General features: G+C 46.6%; 1 protein-coding gene across 2 annotated transcripts in view; it reads right to left on the bottom strand.

Annotated features, from left to right (window-relative positions):
- LOC135385959 (kin of IRRE-like protein 1) overlaps nucleotides 1-24,490 on the bottom strand; it is a 234,995-nt gene that overhangs the window by 2,803 nt on the left and 207,702 nt on the right. Inside the window, exons 6-8 of one of the 2 annotated variants that reach the window (XM_064615613.1) lie at nucleotides 10,169-10,447; nucleotides 8,479-8,657; nucleotides 3,443-3,620 (exon numbers count right to left, since the gene is read on the bottom strand). In XM_064615613.1, the coding sequence (XP_064471683.1) occupies nucleotides 3,443-3,620; nucleotides 8,479-8,657; nucleotides 10,169-10,447 (636 nt within the window). The remainder of the gene's footprint in view (nucleotides 1-3,442; nucleotides 3,621-8,478; nucleotides 8,658-10,168; nucleotides 10,448-24,490) is intronic. The other variant, XM_064615614.1, reaches the window with a different exon arrangement.

Here is a 24,490-nt window from a genome sequence, read left to right as displayed (position 1 = left end):
GACACATCATTCGCGGCAGCGATGTTTGTGTGACGACGTGGCCACGTTTTGTGTGTTTGTTGCTGAAGTGGTAAAGCATGCCAGTAATCAAATTTGTACAACGATGGAGGAAATCAATTGAATCTGCAGCTGTAGCACAGCGCCAGTTTACAAAGGAACGATTCAAGATGACTCTCTCACAGACAGGGGTACGAAACAACCGGTCAAGTACGTGCTTACGAAGAAAACGTTATTCCCGTGACAGAGCTGCTTTCTGTTGAACGACAGCCGCAACCGCGCTAAGAACACGTTAACAAAACGTTGTTTCCGCAGTGGTGCTTACATTTTAAGAGCAAGTGACTTTGGAAAAGCATAAAAGCACGAAAAGCAGCGCGAGCAACAAAGCGTTGCCAACCGGAAACTTTAGAGAGGATCACGTGGTGGACAGGAAGTAATGGCGGTTTTGACAGGAGCGACCGCCAGAGGGGTCCCACGGAAATCTGCTCGAAACGGCCGCTCCTGTGTTTCCTTCCTCCATGGTTTCGAAGGACTCGCAGAGCCTGCCGTTGCCTGTCAGAACTGCTGCTCGTCCACAGCGCATGCGCTTAAGGAAGAGCGCGGGCGGTGCGGCGAGGCAGAGCCTCAAGTGGACTTAGTGAAGGTGTGAAGGAAGAGAACTGGATGAACTAAAGAACTAAACGATGCCGCGGGACGTTTTGAAGCACTCGCAGGGTCTGCCGTTGGCCGTCAGAGAAGGTGCTAGTCCACAGCGCATGCGCTTAAGAAAAAGCGCGGGGAGGGAGAGCTTCGAGTGGACTGTGTGAAGGTGTGAAGGAAGAGAACTGGATGAACTAAAGAACTAAACGATGCCGCGGGTCGTTTGGAAGTACTCGCAGCGCCTGTCAGAACTGTTACTCGTCCACGGGGGAGGGAGAGCCAGCAGAGCGGCTTTGAACGCCGTATGGATTGAAGTACTGTGGGCAAGTGAACTATATGAACGGCGAACGCTGAACAAGAGTAAATCATTTAGAACTGATTGCGCTGAGATCGCTCTGAGCTCCTTCTCGCAATTGTGGACTGCTAGTGGCGCCGTTATGTTCTGACTTCTGGCTGACTGCTTGTGTGACTGGCACACCCTGGAGCGGGCACGCTATTTTTGCGGCAATACACTGCAAGCTTCCCAATTTTTCCTCCACAACGCTACGTTGTACTTTTCTTCAAGCTCTCTCATGCATTTGAATGCAATGAGTTGAAACTGCGGTTACTCTATCACACTTCTGTGTTCTCAAGTTCGCAGCAAGCAGACGTAAGTGATCAGATATACACGATTGTAACATTGAACGACGACGGCACCTTGCATATCGATCTGTGCATTACTTTTCTCGTTAAAAATATACGTAGAAAATTAAAGCAAAATAAAAAAAGCGACCTAAAAGATTACGTTTGCTATGTTGATGTTCTCGAACCTTTGGAAAACTGAATTGCAAGATCACTTTGTTGTATCTCTCTTGGTCGAGTCACTTTAAAGTTTGGGACTATATTACTTGATTGTGTTTAATTGCGAACAGGTGAACGAATGAACTATTCTTTTAGATAGTTCAGTGGAGTGAACTGAACTAAATGAATTAGTTCACAAAAATGAACTGACTTGCCCATCACTAGCTCACAATATCTACTACGGAGCGACCTCCTACGGCGGTCACTGCGGCCGAGCGCTTCACAAATATGCAATAATCATTTTGCGATTCCTGTGTCCACAAGACCCGTGATGTTTAGGACCGTGTTCAGTTCACGTCAAGATTGGAGAAATAACTTAGGCTTGAAAACAATTCTGTTGCGAACACTCCCCATAAAGGAACTGTAAAGTAAAGCATAACCACAATGTTTCAAGATACCATCATGTAGAGTTGGGCTGTGTGATAACACGCACAAGTTGTCACTTTTCAGTTCTTCATACTTTTCGCACTAATTAATTTTGGATACTTCTACAAACTGAAGGGTGGCGACGCTCAACGTTCGCACACATAAAGTTGGAGTTAGCCCCGGATTGGCGGACAGATATCACGCGATATTGAAGTACTTCGTACCGCATTTGAGACAGGTTACAAAAAACATGAGACCTGTTTTGAAGAACAATAACAACTCATGAGGAGTTCGGTTTAAGCTGTTAACGGTTGTAAGCTGAATATCTGTGCGATCCGCGCCATCTGTTGACATTTCTCTTCACCACGTCTCTGTGTCGTCTGCTCGCGGTATTGCTGTTGTTTTTAAAACCTCACACCCAGGCGATTTATACGAATGTCCGGTTTACGTTCTAGTGTTCCGGGATACACAAACCGTGCACCAGTGACGACTAAATGTGCATTGCTTGGTGAAACGCGCGAGAACGGCCTCAGTCTTGCCTAGGTGAGTCGCCTAGTTGCTTGCGTTTTCAATAGATGGTGCGCCAGTCACCTCAGGTTTGTACGCGTGGAGTTCGCAATCTTTGTTTGGGGCAGCAATCTTTGAATTCGATTGCTGAAAAAATACTCAATTTTCAGTAGGGCTATTACGTACCAGAAGCGTCAAAGTTACAGGCTTTCAGAAAAGCATACAGTTTCTACAGGTTTGCTATTCACTTTACAGTTCCTTTACGCTCCTGAGGAGCAACCGTCGTGTAGAGGTGATTGTGATAGTGAAAGAGCTCGCCGTTGTCGGCCTCACAGAGGTGGGCAACGTCACGGCTAGCGCTCTTGGAGGGGGGGGGGATGTGCGTCCAAGGACCGACTTCTAAGGGAACTGTGCAGACATATGTCTGACAGCGTCTGAGGAAAGACTGAGGAAAAACCCCTACTGGGCTTTATGGAGCTGTGTAAACTGCTGCCTGGGGTTTATGGAGCCATCACCAGGATTCGAACCCGGGTACCTCCCAGTCTCAACGTGAGATGGCCGGCACGCTAACGACCCAGCCACGCGAGCTGGTGTCATGTAGAAGAAAATTAATGCAAAGCCCTTGCTTTCTGTGTATGAGAAAGTTTCAATACGGGGAGCCACCGAAGGCTCCTGTCACCATCAGAGTCACATTCCCTGCCCAGCGCGTCACCCTGATGCCTACCCTAGCTGACCTTCACCTTTCGGAAATGTTCTTTTTGTCTGACGCAGCATCTATTTATGTGCGAGAGACGAAAAACAATGTTCCGCGCTGCATTTCCTTAGCGATGTCTACATCAGTGAAAACGTGCACGTTTGATGCTGCTTTTATAGGGGAATGTGAGTATAGTTTACATCGTGGTCGCGAGCTCAGGGACGAACTCCGGACAGATCGATTGAGCGCCCCGTAAATGTTTGTTCCCTACAACAAAATTATGACGTTTTTGCGCCAACAGGCAGTTAGGCGGTTAGTCATGCACATAAATTTGGCGCTTAACATTCGATTTGCTGGTTTGCTGGTTGGCGGAAGTGGATGGTTTCCTTGGCCGTTTACCTGTTGAAGATCCCTCCTCAGCCAGCGAGAACCCGGCCTGGTGGGTAACATTCAGGATGACGACCGCATCATCAATCCCTTTGGAGTTCTTTGCTATGAAGAGAATCTCTCCTGCATCCTCAGGGTGCACGGACCGGATCTCCAAGGATGTCAGCCGGCAAAATGGAGCGTCGGCACTCTGCATGTATAACATGTACGTCATCATAAAGTGTACCGCTTCCCGCAAAGGTATACCGTAAAGCAGTTGAGGCACAATCTCATGAAATGAGTTCATGCCACAACGTAAGCCTTCTGGAATCCAACATCACAATTGTGGTCGAAATCACCCTTATGGTTTTTTAGAAAACCAAAAACTGCTGTTAACACGAATTTCGCATTGCACGTGAAGCCCGGCGGCAAAACTACATTAGGTGCGCACAACACTGGCCAAAATCACACACACACACACACACACACACACAAAGCAATACCGGATACATGAGCGCCAGTGTTGCCCATTAAAATGAGGGCTATTCCACGCGAGGCGTCGCCCCGACGAATTTTATCACAATTTGGCAACTAATGAAAAACCTTTAGGGCAACATATCATGTGTGTGCTATGTTACACCTTATTCATACGCGATAACGAGCCCTTAAATGACATCCAACATGTAAGCTGTTGTCACTTTACGTTACCTTTAAACCGTGAATCTGCATAATCCCAAGTCTGACTTTCTTCCCACAGGCCACGACTTCACCGGTTAATTAGTATGCGGGGGGGGGGGTATATTTATAAGAACAAAGAAAAAAAAGGGAAGAAAGGGCAGCGAAACGGATAATAAAAATAAATAAAAGAACAATAAAATAAAATGCGAAAATGGAAAGCTGCCGCTGGTGATGTGTCATGGTACATTGGCTGCCGCCCATGAAACCAAATGATACGTAATCGCCTGCAATTTTTCAAAGCTAGTTTTATGCTGGTTGGAATATTCAGCTTTGATTTAGGTCCACGCTGTTCCTTTACGACCGGCCTCGGTGGAGCAGTTAGCAGCGTGTCCGCCGATCGCACGGTTGCGGGGTTGATCCCAGCCGAGGACGCCAGCAACTTATGGTGGCAGGGTACAAGTTGTGGAGTCACGCCGTCTTCCGCGGAAGAGGTTAAATACGATGCGCCGTGCACTGAGACTTCGGCGCACGTTAAAGCCTCCTGAGGTGAAAAAAGTAAAAAGGAAATCGATAGACAGACTAACTGCGCACACGATCAGTTGTCTCGCGACATAAAGCGACAAATTATCACATTTCTCTAGGCATACAAGCATAGTAATAGTACTAGTAATTAACTGAAAAAAAAATAAAAAAAAATCGGGGGAAAGACTTGGAGCAGGCATATAAGCATATAAGCACGGTATATAAGCTGTAATAACTGCATTTTCGACCGCTGTCTTGTGGTTCCTCACACACGTCTACAAAAGAAAAAAAAAAGACAGAAGGAAAGAACAAAAGAAGGAAAGAAAAAAAAGAAAAAGGCAACAATTAGGAATCTGATATGCATGTAATTCTTCTACTATTTTTCCTTCTTCAAGAAGAGTAGCGGTTCGACTCTTATTAACGCGTAGCAACAGGTGTTTCAGAAACTTTGGTGATGTTGCGGTCATATCCATATTTGATACGCGATTGTGAAGCAAGAGAAAGAAAAGTTGCGTGTCAGCCAAACAGTGTTGTGCCCCGTTACCGGCTAAGTAACGGACACACGGTGGCGACGGACGGCGACATTAGGCAGGTTTCAAATAATGTAGCCATTCGCTTTGGAACCTGGAAGAAGTAAGGGCCCGTCAGTGCTCATGCCTTAACTCAAATGCTTGTGGAAGAAAGATCCAACGGGAAAAAATATCCATCACGGAAGGACATCCAACGGGGTCACGCGACGGAGGGTTACGTCCCACTTCGCCTATTCCCATTTCGCATAATGCGATTTTTAGGATTAAGAGGACGAGTGAGATGGCTGCCATTAGGCGAGATGGGACTGTCATGCCATCACATGGTCGAAACGGGACTGCCAACACGTGGGCGTTACTATGACGTCAGTAGGGAATGGCTCCGCCCCTTTGTGCAGTCTGGACATAGTTCTAATCAAGTGTCGCTTAAAAATTAGTGTCCAGAAGAACCGAGTGATCGTAGCCAGGCCCGCGCCGTCTGTGGCTCGACAGTCTACGAACGGCACATCAGGATTTATTGTCCTTTTCACCAAGCCCAGTGAATGACATTGCAACCAACGTAATACTTCACAGTGATTTATACAGACCCCCCCCCCCCCCCCCCCCTACATCGCCTGACGCTCCCAAATCTTAATTGGTGACACCCCCTGGTTTGCGTTCCTGCGCACCCCCTGGAGCAGGGCCAGAGTCATTTCAACCTTAGACACGTGCCAACAATGACACGTAGAGATATGACAACGTAACTGTAATAATGAGACACCCCATTTCTCTCCCCCCCCCCCCTGCTTGCGAACATGATAAACCACTGGTACTTCAAATAAAAATGTCAAAATGTAACTTGTTTTCCCAGTGGTACTAACCTCTGGTTCCCTTTTCACACAACTCGGCGAAGGTTTTCCTGAGACCGCCGGGTAATACAGCTAATTTCACACAATGGTGTCCTATTAGTTCATTTCAGAGATGGAACGAATCCAGAATTTTCCGAATCTCAATCCAACGAAGGTTCTGCGAATACACGAAACTTGAATTTTTTTAATCCTTTCTTAAAAAAGACTTTAAAAATTAAAAAAAACAGTTCAACTCATAGATGTTTTCAAGCAGAATTTGATGTCTTTGTTTAATGAAAAACAAATTAAATAATAGTTCACCTTCGGGAGAACATATACCCATATACTACTTCTATATCAAATTTATATACTTCTAAACTATCTAAACAAATTTATATACTTCTAAATATAATTTATTTAACATCTTGTCAATCGATAACAGGAAATACATAAACTCTCGTGTCTGAATTCTTTCCATAAAACCAAGAAACAATCAAAAGCAAAACCATGTTACTTTTAAACTTGTAATGTCGGAGCTGTGCCTATGCTGTGATTTTGGCGCGCTCAGGGGCCCCCCGGACAATCATGGCTCTCGGCGGACTCCGGAGGCGCCAATACTAAAAAGAAACAAACAAACGAATTCCTGAATCTCGAATCCCCGCGTAGGTTTCGAGGATTCGCGGATTCGGTTGGCCCACCCACCCCTAGTTCATATCATAACGCGCTTGCATCAGTGGCGTCGCTAGGGTACGCGTCACGCGGTGCGGGAGCTCTTTGCGTCACCCCCCACCCCACCCTATGCCCCCATTAACGGATACCTTTCCGTACCAGGCGATTCACGATAAATAAACATATTACACCACACTCAGAAAAGAAAAAAAAAAAAAAGAAACGTGCCTCGCAGAAGGCCCCTCATGTTGTTTTTGGCGTCATCGTGTCACAGAGAACGGAGGAAGCGGCAGTATCGGTGCGGCGGGTCACCCCTTCCGTCGCTTCACCCGGTGCGGACCGCGCCCCCCTATTGACGCCACTGCTTGCGTCATTCCTGTGCGTATATTTGAAAAAAACAAGCAAAGGACACTGCAATATGCGTATGATTCCACCGTCTAGGGCTTTCTCAAAGCCACTTCCCATTGCTCCTGACTCCTCACGTATTTCACAATCACGTTCGCAAAGCTTGTTGAGAAGGGTAGGAATTGGGCGAAGGAGTTTGTCGACAACATCTTGTACCTGCACAAAAACTTGTAGTGCAACGTATAGAAGACTGTGTAGGGCAGGTTGGTACAGTGCTGGACAAAAGTTTACAGAACGCGCTCCGGCGCATTCCTTCCTTAGAATGACGCGCTAGCAGCGAATGGTACCATATGGACTTGCAAACAGGTGATTCGGTTACCGTAATTTCACGCGTATAAGCCGCACCGCAGATAAGCCGCAGGACGCGTTTTTTGGGACGTTTTGAAAATTTTCTGGCAGATAAGCCGCACCCGCAGATAAGCCGCACCCGCAGATAAGCCGCGGGCAATACGAGACGACTGATTTGTGCGACAAAGGAGACCATATAGAGAAGGCCATAAACCCTGTGGTCCATACTCCGGGATCGGCGCAGTGTACAACAGAGGAGGTCAGTTCTGGAGTTCTACCAAGATCGGATTGTGCCCTTGTCGGGTGTTTTTCGTGGACTGATGGGTCACAGATCTTCCAGAAGACGTGAATCACTGTCACCACTTTCCTTAAAGCTGCTTGGGGGAAGATCAATCTACTCGAATGTGGACCCGTCCCTGTTACGCACTGTTCGTGCATCGGCAGGGCAGTGCTGTTCCAGAGACACTGTCGGCCCTTTCGTTAAAATCGGCGTATGGGGAAAATACCAGGAAGAAATAGTCATCAGATAAGCCGCACCGGTGGATAAGCCGCAGGGCGCCCGTGAGAAAAAAAAATCGCGCATAAGCTGGTTTTTAGGTTTCTAATCGCATGTCGACCCACATGCTGCTCTAGTTTGGACATTCACGTGTGAAGCCCCCAGGTGGACTGCGCAGCACGTTGAACATCCTCCGACACTAGCATTCTGTCTTCTTTATTTTTGTCTGATGAAGAGCGTTCTCAAGAAACATCAACTGTGATTTTTCCACACTTTTTTCGTGTCCTGGCACTAGTCCCGGCATACCGTTTGGCTGACCTTGCCGTCTCTCTTTACTCCCTTTTCTTTTGTTTTCTAATAAATATATATCCCCCCCTGTTTTTTACCCTTGTGTTTTGTGTAACTGCAATTAAATTTTATCTTCGAGAACACGGCACAATACTGCAGCTAATGGGATAAATGTAAAATGGAGGTTTTCGCTGTCTTGAGAATGTCAGTATACTACCTTACATCCAAATATTGTGGTGGGTAAGAAATCACAGGAATAATAACTTGAAAACTGGAGGATCTAAAAGCTCGTAACACAGCACATCACCGTAGACTGTGAGAGCAGAGCCACCGTACTCCTGCAAGGGTATAAGCACCGGGCATACTTACACTGTAATTGTGTGCTAAGTAGTGAGAGAAGCTGGCATCACCCGGGCTGATGAGCGTCCGGCCCAGAATCCAGTAAGCTCGCGTGGGAGGAGGGTTTGCGCAGACCAGCACCGACACCGTGACGGGCTTTCCTACGATTGCCATCAAGGTTTTGTTCAAGGGCTTTACGTCCGGACGTCCTGCAAGGTCAGTCACGCATCATCAACAAAGGCCGTTCATTAGAAGAACATACTTCCACTTATTAATAGCAACATAAATGACGTGCCAGCTCGCGGGTGGGTGGCCTCAGTAGGCCCTGTAGAAGGTGCAGGACAGCATTTTGTTTTGGTAATAATAGCTGTTCGATATCTCGAATAATTATGTTATGTGGCACTTTATAAATCACCATGATTCTCATAACTGCTGAGATGACACATGGGATGAAACATTGCTTCGCACTGTACGGAAAAACCAGTGCCCCTGGCATAGTGGTTAGGATGACAGATGTCTGGCAGCTAAAGAACAGCCATTGATTTATAAAAAGGCAGTGCAGCAATTCAATCGCTTACAGGAAGCTGTGCAGGATCAGGACCACTCGACTCGTCTCAATTTCTCACATACGGGAAGAACTCTTCCACAAAAAGACCATTGAACAAGGTAACGCACACTTGGGCAGGTTCAAGAAGGGAAGGCAGCCGACTGGTCTGAACAGTGAAGTGAGCGACATTTTCTGGAAGGCTAGTTGGCAGATATTGCCAAGGAAAGATAAACTGGCCAGATGGGGTCTTTCCAGCAGGCCCTCGTTTTCCAACTGTGGCGCCGAGGAGAATAGTGGCCATGTGCTACAAGAGTGTGTCACGGCAAAGACTTGTGGGCACTCGTGTGGCCGCTTTTCGATCCGGTATCGGCCGATGCAACAGATGAGGACAATGTTCGAACAGCTAATTATGGTAATGACATCTTTTACGCTTTCGAAATTTCGCTGCACAGCTGTAACCCAGAATAGGAGGAACCGGCTGATGCATCCTATAGGCTCTCCATAGTGACTCAGGTTGTAAGAAACAACTTAGAACACATACTTCTTTTGTTGGGCGAGCAAGAGTTCTTGCGACAATGGTCTTGCCGCCACGTTGCTCTTCACAACGGACATGTACTCCTAAAGGGCCTCAGCTATACATAGTCCAAATCTCTTAATTAGGTTGATATAAGTTAATGCACGTCAAGTTGTCTACGAAAAGTGCACATATAGTACGGCACTCGTTCGGCATTGTTATGCACATTTGGTCAACAAGTGAAATAAATGTTCTTTTGAGGATGATCGCTTTCCACGCCGATACTGGAAGGTGACGCGGGTTCGCATCCCCTCACCGGCTGTGCTGTCTGATGTTTCCTCTGGATTTTCCGGCAGACTTTCCAGACGAATGTCGGCACAGTTCCCCCTGAAGCCGGCCCAGGACGGATACTAACCCTCCCTGTCCCCCACTCCTTCCTGCTGTCATCTGTTCACGTCTCATAGCCACAGTTGCTTCGTTGCACTAACACGGAATTTTTTAAAAAATACGGAAATTACCGCATTGTTTGTAGACTAACATTCCATGGGAAAAGTCTTCTGGTTGGCCGTGAGTATTTGCACATTCAGGAATATACTATCAACCTGAGTTCACCATAAGGCTTCGCAAATCGGCTATGAGAAAGAATTTCGTTTACTTGCCAGTGATAGTAAGCAAGATGTCTCTTGTACGAGCTCGCTCTTCTTTCCATCCAAGGTGATTGGTTGCAGTGCACTGGTAGCTTCCGGCGTCCGAGTAGAGCACGGGATCCAGGACCAGCGATCGCTCGGCGGCGAGGCTTTCGAGGCGGCCCGAACGAATTCGAGTCCAGCAGTAGGACGGAGGAGGCTTACCCTCGGCTTTGCAGTCCAGCTGCACTTGCTCGCCGAAATCAGCCTTCACTTGGGACGGAGGTTGCTCGACGATCTCTGGCCCATCTGCTGACAGGAACATAGATTATAGGATGGCTTACAGAACGTGAGTGACAAAACTCGGACTTAGGCGGCGCTACGCCTTGATTCGAACTGGGGGTGCCCTCGTCCACAGAAATTTAGAAAGACTGCGTTTGGTCGCAAGAATACCTATGCGTGGCTCGTTGCTAGTTTTGGAACTCAATGAGTACCAAACTCATTGGAGCTCATTTGTATTGGATTTGGGATGGTACTCATGACGTATAGCTGCGTGCTACCTGCAGCTGCTGTACGAAGGCAGAAGACAGCGAGCACGAGATCTCCAAAACTGACGCCGACGAAGAAAGAGCCCAGCCGTCAGTCGCGATCCAGACATGGTTGGTAACCCTGCTCCGGACTCCGCAGTGTGTATGTATATTTATTAGAAGAAAGAAAAAAAAAGGAGCAAAGGTCAGTCAAACGACCTGTCGGCTTGCCATTCCGAAAACAAAAAACAAGAAGAAAGAAAAGAACAAAAGAAAATTAAATAAAAGTTAAATAAAAAGAATAGAAAATAATTCGGGAATAAAGGATAGACTAACAAAAAGGTGAAATCAATATGAGATAGATTAAAGAAAAAGATGACTTTAAAAAAAAGGGTGAGAGGTGAGGGTGGGACACTGGAAGTGATGGGGTGTAACGTTGTCGTTGTCGTTATTAAAATTTTCACCCTAATCACCGCAGCCTGCGTTTTCTTTCAAATTTTCAATTGGTCGATTCTACACTACATGCACTTTAGTTGCGCGCCACCAGGTTGCAGAGTGTTAACGGCGAAGCTGTCGTTGCGCAACCCGAGTTGCAGGAGTTGCACATCCGACAGCATCGACGAGCGATTTATCCTGCAACTCTTGGGGCAACCTGTCAATCACATGGCTCCTTCTTCAAAAACGCGTCCAATCAGAATGACTGGCTACCATGGGGAATTTCTGTGACGAAACTTCCATATGTCAGTTGTTGCAGCGGCAGTACGCGGGACGATGAAATTATTACAGGTAAGTGGAAATTGTGGTGAAAATTATGGAAGTCGCAGCGGATTGAAGTCGCAACAGGTGGAAGTCGCAGTGCAATTGGACGAAAGTGATGACAATGATGTTCTTCCGCGCCATCTGGCGAGCGCGGTGGTCACTACGACATTCCCAGTTGCTCGTGGTGTGAAAAGGACCTATTCGGTGCAGCTTCGGTTCCGCGCAACCGTCGCGGGAACAGAGTTGCAGCAAAAAGTTGTATTGTGTGAATCGACCCTGAGACATATTTCATTTTTGACACTTCGAAGTTATATCTGCTTTCATTTCTTTCTCGCGACTATCAACATGTCGCGTGCATCTGTTATCTATTTCTGAAAGTATACACAGTTGTCAGTTTTTCGCTTTCACCGTTGTAGTACAAGTTAAAAAAAAAAAGCCTCCTCATGCTCAGGTGCGAATGACATGTAGTATGTCTATTGCTTCTGTTGCAGCCAGGGTGTCGAACCGAACCCGAACCCTAACCGAGAACCGTACCCGAACCGCTATTTTTGCCGGAACCGAACCCGAAACCGAACCGAAATTTTCATGACACTGCTGAAGCCCAACTGGAGCTAAACCGTAGCAAAATAATAGCGGTAACCGGTTCGCAACAAAGCGGTTCTGACATAAAAGAAGTCAGCATAAGAGTTCCCCTCAATCCCCGAACGAAGACACATTGGTATCATCATCATGCGTCCATATCATGGATTTCGGAAATTTTCACGTAGCAGTCAAACGAGGACGTATAGTAAGTATACTCTCAGCGTCGTTTTAACACGTTGAAGTGCAGTTTGCCTTGTGAGCACCGCGGCTAGCGCCCCACGCGCGAGCTGCCGGCGTCAACTCTTCAGAAACGGGGTTCAGAACCGAGGCGCCACGCGGACGAATGAAGCAGGAATGGAATAGACCAGTTATGTAGCTCTATAGGACGAATATGTGATTAAGTAAGCGCCCAACATTTCCCTTTACACGTGAGCAGTACAAATTAAACAAGTCACAAACATGAGAAGTGGAGAAGGAGCGTACGCAGAACGGTGCCTATTTGATTGGTCGTTTGAAAAATAAATGCAGTTCTGCTTATTGGTAGTGGAATTGTGTCGTGACACATTGCCTTTGTATTGTGGATTAACTAGTACACTGCTGTGAGCGCGGACAGAGTAAGGCTGGCAGGCTTATTTTCGACATGCTTCAGTGCGGTTTCAGATCGATTCACGCTGTGAATGCAGTGCGCCGGCAAGTACTGTCGTCTGTGTAACGCTGTCCATCTCATTAGGCTTTCTTTAAGTGTATCTTGCAGGCACTGTGCGTGTGAAAAATGAGATTTTGGAAACAGAAAGCTGCAGGACTACACCGCTTCATCAGCGTGGGCTCTATTTGCAATAAGTGGTCATCCATTTCTCCTTTCTCTCGCTAAAGGGAGTACCTGACCGCTAAATACGTCAATGCAGACAACTGCAGTAAGCTATTAGCCACGCATTTCCTAATAACAGCAGTTTTATGGAACATATAAGATGGAAGCATTGAACCGGTTCGCGAACCAGTTCGATTTTTGGCGTGGCCGAACCGGAACTGAATCGGAACGAAATCAAAGCAACGCAAACCCGAACCGAACCCAGACTTTTGCGGTTCGGCACCCTGGGTGCAGCCACACCATAAGAGCTTTACTTTTGCCAGGACTGCATATTTCGGTAGCATAGGAACACCTGTTCAAAAGAACGCGCTTACGAACACTGATTGGCGTAAGAACACATTATAGAGGAGCAGGCTATGTACCTCCACCGTTCGCACCGTTTTGGGAAGCTGGAGGATAGCTTTAAAAGATAGGCTACCTCTATCTTTGCTCAACCGGTCTGGCGACGGATCTCTGAAAGTGCTCCCCCCACCATCATCATCATCCACTCAACCGTTCCCAATGTGCAATAGGGCACGGTACTACCACAGCGGCCGTGAACCGCCCACCTCATCATCATCCAATGTATGTGTGTGTGTGCCTTACCTTGACAGAAAAAATAAAATAAATAAAAAAAGAGAAAAGATTTCTGGGCGAAGTGGACGGAAGTGTCAAGTGGATTTCCGTATTATATGCCGCTACAAGATATATTATGCTGTACGTGAAACGTGTGCCTGTCCGGCTACATCCGACGCCTGACGGGAATTCCAAAAGGCAGTGCAGCACCCTGGAACATCAGAGCTACAGATTGAGGAGGTCGTCCATCCGCGCGGAAACCTCCACCGCCGCAAATCCGTACAGAAAGCCCTGCTGAACTTTCTGAAGGCAGTGGACCCTCACGGTCGGTTGTAAGGAACTGTATAGAACCAGACGTGGTGAGCCTTCCTCTTCGCCTACTGCCTTCTACCACCTCCTTTCATCCTTTCCCCGAGCAACATGCCGCCAATCTAGGCAGGCAGACCGCTCGAAATCGCCCCCCCCCCCCCTTCCGCCCCGTGAAACGTCATCCCAGTACGCGAGTGACTGCAAAATGCATGACGGAAGCTGCACAAGGACTTTCTGCCCTTCAAGGGTTACGTTACACAGAATAAAGCCTTGGTTGTCACAAGAGGTTCTCGAGGTTTTCTTTGACTTATGTGGTGTTTCTTTTTCCAGTCCCAACAGAGAAGCTTTTCAAAGAGCTGAGCACACAGAAGAGAAAAGCAGAGGGCTGCAACCAATCCCATACGTTTCGCCGGACAGAGAAATAAAACAGCCGAAGTATAGATACAACAAGGGGGCGCCCTGACGGTGAATGAGAGAGTAAATAAATGGGAAAGTGAACTGACCGCCTGTCTGAATGATGGCGCTCCTGCAAGTAAATTGCATTCCCGCAGACTGTCTTATTGACATTCGCTACTGGCATTCAGCGGGAACATCTAAAGCTATAGTGCGCTCAACCATGCAGCTCGTATGGCAGAACGTGCTTTTTCAGCATCTTTTCGGTGCATCTGTCGTGTGCGGCCTGATGACCTTTCATGACATCATCGCCTACCAAACGCACTACAGATACCTCAGTTCTTCTTCCACACCCTCCAAATTTATCACTGTTATCGCTAAAAGCGTTACAGTGTATCATTCTAAGAATGCTTTAGGCAACTGGCAGCGACAACTTTGCTGACAACTTTGGCGGCGGCAGCGGTATTAAATTGCACAAAATATGATACAATGCGCAAATAGCACACAATTGAAATTTAATTGGAAGCTGGATTTTGAGCTGGAAGAGGATTTTTGGAATTGGAGCTAATTTAAACCGGAAAGCGCTATTCACATTGTACAGAAGTTTTCAAGATTGTCTTACAGGGACAACATTGTCTTGCACATCGCAGAGATTGGTAAGGAGACCATCTGTGACGCGCGTTTTTCGAGACAAATCCCTCACAAATATACTATTTGTTATGATGTTTAGGGCGGTGCATGGAAGTAGGCAGTAGGGATCCCTGGTAACTCTGGTGATGGACGCACTCAAGGCCTGAAAATGCGCGACGAGAGACGCCGAATTGTGTTCAACTAGGAGACACGTCAGGCATTAAGCGAAATCAGTGGGTGCAGGCAGGGCAGCGCTACCCTAAGCATCACCATCTTGTCAAAATCCTCCCGGGTGCACTGTGTTGCAGCGACCACCAGAACGGTGCCAATAGCACAACGTCGTCACGATATCTGTGCATTTGTGTGTGCGTTCCACCACCAGAAGCACTATGCTGGCGTTCAATGGTAGTGCGACTTTTCGTTATTGACGCTGGCGACAAATGGCACGACATCTCACCCATAGTTCCAAAAGGACCACCCAGCAGTACGATGTTTCGGCGCAATGGCGGCCTACTTCATTGTTTACTTTCGGAGTAAGTAAGCCACTGTGCTAGCTTAAACCACCACAAGGGATTCGAGAAAGTGGAACCCTGTGCATTTCCTCGATTGCTCTCAGGACGAATTAATCATTGGATGGAGGGCTAATACTGGGGTTTTCCGAATCTTTTGACGTGCGCAGAAACCCAAATATGTAATTTTCCATAGCTTTGTATCCGCGCCTCATACACTACGCCTCAGCCTCTTTTATGTAACGTACTCTCACTCGGCTGACTGACCTGTAATCCCTTGTGAACACTGCTTTTGCTCGCAGGAAAGGAATTACTGATAAAATATGTAACGTAATGGCATTTACTTTCTTCTCTTTGTGCAATTCTTCATTGGATGTCTCCCCTCTTTCTTCCTGCCTCTGTTCTTCCAACACGTGTTGCACTAACTTCCCAAAGAAGAACGTCCCCGTTATAGTTTAGAAGGGTGGATACACAACCACCGGCCATGTGGTCGTGTTGAGAGGTGTAGCTTGATCGACGGGACATCATACACGATGTCAAAAGTCATCATTACGGCATGAAAGGTGTTACTCACCAATAACATGCAGACCGCAATCGTATCATGGTCCCAAGTGGCTCCGAAAGTACCGGACGTGACTATGCACACGTGCGGCGCTGTGTCATGTCTGCTACTTTTCCGACATGTTCGAGACTATAATTGACGGGGCACATTCAGCACCTTTTTAGACTATGACCGGATATGAACGTGCACGTTTGCAGCACAATTGAATATGTGTGCGCGTCTTCGTTCATCAAATTACGCCCCCGCACAATAGTATGCATGGCAATGGGCTCCGCGTTATATCCGTCGAATCCACGTTGTTTCTCTAGACATACCCCGTGCGTGAACATGCGTTATGAACTATAGGCCTTCATAGTATCGTATGGCATCATTCGTAATCCAACATCAATGTTTTAACACAGTTTTCTAGGCAGAAAATAGATATCACTCAACATTAAAGCCCCGGTGGTGGTGGTGGTGATAGGGCTTGCCGTTGTCGGCCTCACGTATGTGGGCAACGTCACGACTCACGCCCTGGGGGAATGTGCGTCCTGGGCCGACTTCTAAGGGAACTGTGCCGACATATGTCTGAAAGCGTCTGAGGAAAACCCAGGAAAAACCCCAGACAGCACAGCCGGCACCGGGATTCGAACCCGGGTACCTCCCAGTCTCGACGTGACACATTAAAGCCCCGTTAGCCGATCTACGATTTACGTACGCTATGAAAGTAGATCAGCCTTTGAGCGCAGTCCCTCAGGTTTTCCCTTTCCCGTCGTGCACGTAGAACGGTCTCATTGGATCGCTCTCAAATAGGGTACCACAACAACTGCACGTGAGGTATACGTTGCTTCATCTTTTTCACCATAGTGTTGTGGCCCGTCTGCGAATACCCCCTTATTGCTGCTTTCTGGGTGGACAGACGCTTTGTCACGTGCTTTCTCCAACCTTTTCTATTCTATTTCTATTTCTTCAAGAAACGGGACTCGCGGAAAGACCGCTCTAGTGCACCTCCGTCCCATCAGTATCGTTCGATCTGCCTATGTCTCACTTTGAAATCGTCAACTCTCTTCTCCCCCTCTTTTGTTTCTTTTTGGCTGTAGTCGTGGCGATGCCCACTTGAGTGCGTCGTAGCGTATTGGCTCATCATCGTCTCTTTGTGTGTATGCGTGTGTACGTATGTATATGTATGTGTGTGTGCGTGTGTGTGCGTGCGTGTATATATATATATATATATATATATATATATATATATATGCGGGAGTAATGGGATCTACTTTACCAACAACAACAACTACATGAATGACGATGGGATCAGGTGATTCACCACAAGAATTGCGCTATTTTACCAACAACAATAAATGACACACACACACACACACATACATTGGATGATGATGGGGTGGGCGATTCACCGCCGCTGAGGCGGTACACTGCCCTATTTCGCATTGGGGGAGGATGAAGGGATGATGATGGGGCTTTCAAAGAGCCGTCGCCAGACCGGTGGAGCACAAGTACTCCGCCAGAAGACGAAGGCCCTGCGTCTGGTGAGCAGCCTTCGACCACGGACCGAGGATCTTCGCTAGGTTGAACGGCCGCTTGTCAATGCGTTGCATAGAGAGTTCCATAAGGGCACGCTCGTGGTGATATTGCCCACAAGCCAATACACAACAATAAATGAAGACGTGATGATGACATGGGATATTTCCCCGTCGTAGCCACAGGACCCTACCCTACCCCATTTTACCAGAACACGCATGTGCTCTGTAAACTTGGGTATTGTTAACTGTAAACTCGATACTCTGACAGAGCGTTTTGCAACGTGGCCACTGTCCGGCTCCCATGTTAGTCGAGCTCTAACTAGTTGCACTGTGAAGCCCTGCGAGGTCAGAAAACAATGAGCGTGAATTTAGGAACGGTTGCGTACAAGCGTGGCTTTACCGGAGTTCGAGGTAACTCGTTACGGTAACTAAGTTCCTTTTTTTGGTAACTTGTAACTTAAATCTGTGCTTTTGCGCCGTTGTAACTTTCAGAGGAACTCGTTCCTTTTTCAGGTAACTTTGCCAAAGTAACTTAAGTTAAGTTTCAAGTTACTTTTAACTCACTTTTCACTCACGTCCGCATATTTTATTGCTTTCTCTGCGGTTCTTTCATGGCATTTTTTGCCACGAAACGTGATATTCGATCTATGACAGTGTTTTATTCAGGGAGTAAGAACCGCTGCCATTGAAATGAAGCTGAACCATTGTGCACCCACAGGGAAAGCGTTCGAATAGACCTCTACCAGAGAAACGTCATCAGAACATTGGTAGACAGACTGAAACCGAAACAAATCGGAAGGAGAGGGCTGGGTTCCACGAACGGGCACTTGTTCTCTGCCTCCAACTGAAAGAAAGGCAGGACCAAGGGTCGCATCCCTTTAAGGGACCATAACGTAATCCCCTCAAGACCGTGGCTTTCGGGCGCGACCTTGTTCACCTCTAGCTTTGAGCGTAGTTCAATTCTACCAAATTTGTGGCGCTGTCGAACACTATGACGTCATTTGCTTACAAACAGGGAGAGGTCTATTGTTGGGCATAAGCGAAAACGACCTAAGCGTGTTGCACAACTCTGCAGGCAACTCAAGGTCTAACTCAACTGCTCATGCGCGCTGCACCTGCGTAATGCTATTTTGTGTCCGAAGTAACTTGGAAGTAACTTGTTCTTTTTTTAAGTAACTCAGTAACTGCGAGTTACGCTTCAGGCTGAAGAACTTCGTTATTGACTTAGTTACATTTTTTCACACGGTAACTTAACTTATAACGAGTTTTTTTTTACGGGTAACTCCTCAATCTATGGGCTTTACGTCGTGAGACGGAGCGTGAGTGGGAGGAGAATTAGAAAGCAAGTTGCGCATTGCTGCTAGGACTTCCTTCGACACCGAAAAGTTTAAATTACGGGTGACAAAAATGCTCGTCTTAAATCGACTACTGCCCCGAGAAGCCGTGCAGAGAAAAACTTGTTCATATTCCTAGGCTCGTAATACGCTTCCACGATGACTAATCTCTGGAGAAGTCAACACGCAACTGACACCCTTTTGGGAAAGCCTGGTGCAATGAAAACGTACCACTTTCCCCTTTTTCTCAAAATGAACAATGAATGAATCAACGGACTCGTAATATTTTGTTAAGTTGCTGCGATACCTTCTTTGAAACAACAGGGAGTTGTAGTGCATCGCACGCTATCACCTTTGCGTACGTAAGAGATAGCGTGATGGTTCTGCGCAATGCGAGAAGCTTTCATTATGTTTTGCGCATGCGGAGAACCACCAACGTTATCCCCGATGTACGCGATAAGGATACAAGGGGTATATCAGGGGATATAAGGGTATAAGGCGATAGCGGACGACGCACAAAAAAACTCACTAATTACTGAGAGCCCAACAACGTCAGAATATTACCTTCTTGGAACATTGAACCGCGACTTCGAGACACAAGTCTAACGAGTGCACGCAGGAATGCAGACGGAATTCACCAGAACTGCGAACCGGCGACGTCATCATCGTCGCTCCTCTGGTAGCTCTATAGCTCTTTATCCTGCTAATGAGCCAGAAAAGGCCGTCGTCAGCTTCATTCCGAAACTTCTCTCTTTGATTTCCCTACAGTAACTTTCTTGCGGCTTCACCGGTTTACATTGTTTGGCGGTTAAGCGTTCGACCTTCGGAGGATCATGCTATGGTGCCAGTTGAACAAATTTTGCGCTGTGTGGTGCAATAGTCGGGAAAGTTAGCGATATGATTGTCAAGAGAGTCCGCGACATTTTTGTAGGCGTGCCAAGTGGATACTTTTAAATGTACTGTTAGGTCTCTAGCAAGCTTCGAAGTTGACGAATTAGACTGACGAATTCAACGCGTCAGACGCAAATTGCATGGCCGCTATTCGAGCCACATATATGTCTCTGCAGCTCGATGACTATAAAGAACTTAAATTGAATCGAATTCAATTGAGTATACAGGAAATACGAGTGTTCAAACAAACATAAAGTGCTAGACCTACACGGAGATGGTGTCTACTAGACTAGCTCCGCTCTTTGCGGCCAACCTATTCCATTTTAGTTTGTTGTTCTTTGTGAAGCGATTGCAGCCAATTAGCGAAGTCTCTGAACATTAGTCCTCTTACATAAAAATGTCTTCGAAGCGAAGTAAATATCTTCATTGGACGGATGCAAACTAAAGTAATGGACGACGTGCACCAGTGCGTTCCTGTTACCAAAAAGTGGAGAAAAAAAAAAGACGCATGTCGGACGTCTTCAAAACTTCATGACAATTCTTGTTATGTTAGGCGGGTACACATTGATCTCGACACGAAGCGTAGCGCTGGTTCACTTTTATCTGTAATATATACGTACAAACAATTATCATTCAATACTGAGCGTTAATGTTCACCAAACAGAAAAGATACACACCAAGGCTGATCTCTATTGACCATAAGATACACGCTCCCCTTTCAAAAACACACAAAATAGCAGCGACCAGAAAAGTTGCCCAACGTGCCTTTCTATATAGGCATAACAGAACCTAAAGGCCACGTACGCCAGGCATATTAAAGCGATCCTCCAAACTTTCTCTTCCCCCGGGCCCTGCACCAACGTCAACAACCTTTGACACGTACGCCTAGATGCAACATTCTTCGCGTATTCCGAGCTTAACCATCCCCCTTGTTCGCCGGTAATTAGAATGTTAGCCGGCGGGACGTGTCGATGATACCATAAAAAGCTTGCATTCACGCAATTTATGGCACGCGCAAACGCACATAATCAAGTCAATCCATTACAGCAACGCTGCTGCTGTTGGAGCGCGCATTTTTGCTGATTCGAACCCGGGTAGCAGCTGACGACAGTGCCACCTATACACGACAAAAACGCCGCCCACGACTGTAATGATGGCGACCGAATTCTATGCAGAAGCGACGAACTATCCGTAAAGTGATGCAGGATAAACTTGCGCCTATACTATAGTTTCGCCTGTGGTGCATCTGTTTGACACGGCTTCTCAATAGAAGAAGGCAGAAGTGCCAATTAGCCGCCGCACTAAGAGAGGGGAAGCAGCAGCTGAGGTGGTAATTAAAAGTTGGTTCGAGTGCTCCACGCTCGAGCGAACAAAAAGAAGTTACCTAATCTTATATGAGAATGTCTCCAGAAAGTTTATGGTTCCCCTTTGCTCTTCCAGTTGCAGTAGAGAAGCATTTTTCTGCTGCTGTTTACTCTTTTCTTTCCCTCTGTGTTTAATAGGCTAAAAGGGGCACTGCTGAGATCCAGCTGTGCCTTAGGGTCGAAAGCAGCGGAAAGAAAAATTGTGTGTGCGTGCGACTTGTGATTAATGAAAATCTGTGGGCTTATGCAGAGACCCTTGTAGAACCTCGGTGTAAGCAACAACGGCTGCGGCGTATAGGTGGCGTTGGCGCGTAAAGCAGCGTCATGGTCGCAGAGATTTGGGATGCTGTGGAAGATGCGGTTCTATGCGATTTAGCAGATGGAGAGAGCGGTTCATATTCACGCGGTTTAATGTCATGCCGATTTGGTCAACGTGTTGATTACGTCAAGTGAAACGTTTCTTTCTCATTGTGTGCCACGTGTCTTAGAGTATAGGGGAGTCCGAACTGATGCTATACTGGCGGAGAAAAAAAAAAACGTATACCGCAGCTCTCCAAAGTGAAACGTCACAGTTTAGGTAGAATCACATTGATTTCCTCCTTCGATATGACTTCAAAATACTGCGCGTACGTCGCTACGCTTTGTACCCTTAAAACGTACGAGCTGACGAGGGGCGGGGTATTCGAAAACTATACGGTATAGATAAAAGGGACGACCACAACACACACCTTTTTGGTCACTTTTAAAGGGACTATCGCATCCTGAGACGTACGTATAAGACTGGTACGGCAATGTTCGGCACCGGTTCACAGTCTACTTGGCCAGGTTTCTCTTCCAAATAGAGCTTACGGTAAACGGGTTTTAAAGATCCGCACTGTCTCTGCAGCTAAGGAAGCATCAGCGATAGTAACATCGTGATGACGTCCCTACGGTACCTAATGAGCAACGTTGCATACATGAATTGTACCTCTGAACCTGGCCAGTGTATGCGTTTTGTAATATTTAGCAAAATTCATCCCAGACATTAGCCATAATGAAGCATGCCATACTGTATATAGTGAAGCATACTGAACCTCTTTCCCATGTTGACAATCACAATTCCGAGTTTTGTGTCGATCGCAGTTGGTTGCTTGGACTATATAGGAACCTCTTTGCGTTATAATTATATTCCTCTAACCGTTATCCAGGGGTGGACCACGGGTTATTCTGAGGCGGGAGGGGGGGGGGGAGGTCCAGTCTTGAACAGCATGCACTGCCTAGGGTCAATTGAAGCAATATGTGAAGGTATAAATTGAGAGGGGATCAGGACATCCGGATCCCCGTCTAGATCCGCGCCTGCTGTTATCCGATAAGATCTTATCTAACAAGTACACACGGAGATGCGCATGTAAATCAATTTTTCAGGTGCCTTCTACTTTTTCAAACAGCAAACGTAGAAGGACGTCCAGTACGTGATTTGAAAGTGAGGATAAAGAGCCACCACGATATCAGTAACGTCCCCTGTGCTAATTAAAATAAGCTACAGTAAAGTGTCACTAACATAAAAAAGAAAAGAAGAGAGATCAGGCTTCGCATTGTTCGAGTGATCCGCTTCGACAGTCTGGTCAATAAGGCTTTGCAAATATTGGAGGTGCTGTACTGCGCACACTAAATCGAGGATGAGTAAGTATGACCCCTTTGGAAGGCTATTCCACAAGAGGGTAGGATGTCAGAACTGGAATACATGTTTTCGCTACAGCAATGCTCCTCTGAAGAACGAGAAATATCGTTGGGAACCGCTCTATTGCAGTATTTGCTCTCGCTGAGTTTACCGAAGGACGTTTTCCCATCTGCCAGTGTTATTTGACGTCCATTGCTGAAGCAGCAAAACCAGACGTCTTCCTTTTGTGGTGTAATGAACAGCTGACGAGATAGCAGAGAGATATAGATTCGAAAGCAAAAAAAAAAGTAAAGCTTGGAACGTTGACCAGCCATTGAAGGTACTACCTGCTCCATTGCAAGGGATGCGTAACCGCAGCACATTCCCAGACTTGAACGAAAAGTACAAGGACATAGAATAAAATGGAAGAAAATACACCGTTAGATGTCCTACAGTTTGTGTACGGAATCAGCACAAGGGCGGTTCATTTGCATTGTTCACAATTCACTCGTTGACCCAGACTGGTTCAGGAAAGCAACTAGAAGGGAGATCAATCGCCTTTGATTTCGGGGATTATCCCAGCAATATACGAGATAGCAGGGAGAAAGATCTGCCTGAGGCCGGTTTCACACTAACATTTTTCTCGTCCGTGTTTTTCACGGAGCCAAAACGTACCCATTGGAACCTACGGGGCTCGATCGCCCTTAGGTTCTATTTTTGAAGCAAACGGACGACAAATACGGTAGCACGAAATGGACCTTATACACAAACTGAATGCACGGAACGGTGTGTGCTCGCTTGTGTATCTATCTGTCCATTTTGAACTGAGGGGCTTGGACACGTACTAAAACAATCTTCCATAAGATGTTTGTTGCAGTGCAAGGAAGCACAGGAAGATATCATTTGGAATCTCAAGCACAGTAAAATGAGTTTTGTTGACCTAAAAAATTCAAAGGTTTATTATTTTTTTGTTCGACTCGTGCTAGTAATTTGTATGGTACATGAATGTACATATAAGGTGTATATACACGAATGAGAATTTGTGTGAAAATGTTGTTGTTGTTTCTCTTTCTTTCTTTTTTTGATTCCGTGTCAGCGGAGCGAAGCCACTGTGGCTATGAGTGGCGTACAGATGTGGACAGGTGGAGAGAGGACAGCAGGAAGGCGTGGGGGACAGGGGGTTAAGTATGAGTCCTGGGCCGTCTTCAGGGGGAACTGTGCTGACATTCTTCTGGAAAATCTTCGGAAAACCCAGGAAAAACCTCAGACAGCACAGCCTGTGGTAGGATTCGAACCCACCACCTCCCAGTCTTCAGCACGACCTTGGCTACCACCAACGAAAACCTTGTTGTCACCATGCATACGCAAAATGTCCATGAAATGTGCGCTTATCCACTACCTGCGTGATGCCGGTCTCCTCAGCAGCCAGTGACAATGTGTGCGGGACGGCGGGACGGCGGAAGGCGTCTGACCTCTGACCCAACATCGTCTTACTCTGAACTACCCCAGGAATGAGCACTAAGGAATTATTTAAGAAGGAATAGCAAGCTGTCCTTCCTGGCTGACATTTCCTGTCAAAATAAATAGGTCCCTCCCCCCCCCCCCTCTATGAAAAGTGTAATCATTTTCGTTACTACTTCCTAAAAGGAACCGTAGTACCTGCACAGTGCCTGCGTTTTCGCGTGCAGTGTACAGTCATTCGAGTCTGTACCCTGTTGTCATTTGTTTAGTTTGTGTTGTGTAGAAGTTGCGTATTCCGTGATAATCAATTTTTCCATAATAAAACAAGCAGCAGACAGGCAGTTTATGTTGACGACGTATAGTTTAACGGCTTGTCGCTCGTAAACCCAACGCAACAAATGCGACAGGTAACGCTTAATATTTTTAATTCACTAGCAAAATAGGAGTAAAAGGGC

Source organism: Ornithodoros turicata, chromosome 2 (genome assembly GCF_037126465.1).
Source record: "Ornithodoros turicata isolate Travis chromosome 2, ASM3712646v1, whole genome shotgun sequence".
In the NCBI taxonomy this organism is placed as follows: domain Eukaryota; kingdom Metazoa; phylum Arthropoda; class Arachnida; order Ixodida; family Argasidae; genus Ornithodoros; species Ornithodoros turicata.
This window is presented reverse-complemented; position numbering and strand designations above follow the sequence as displayed.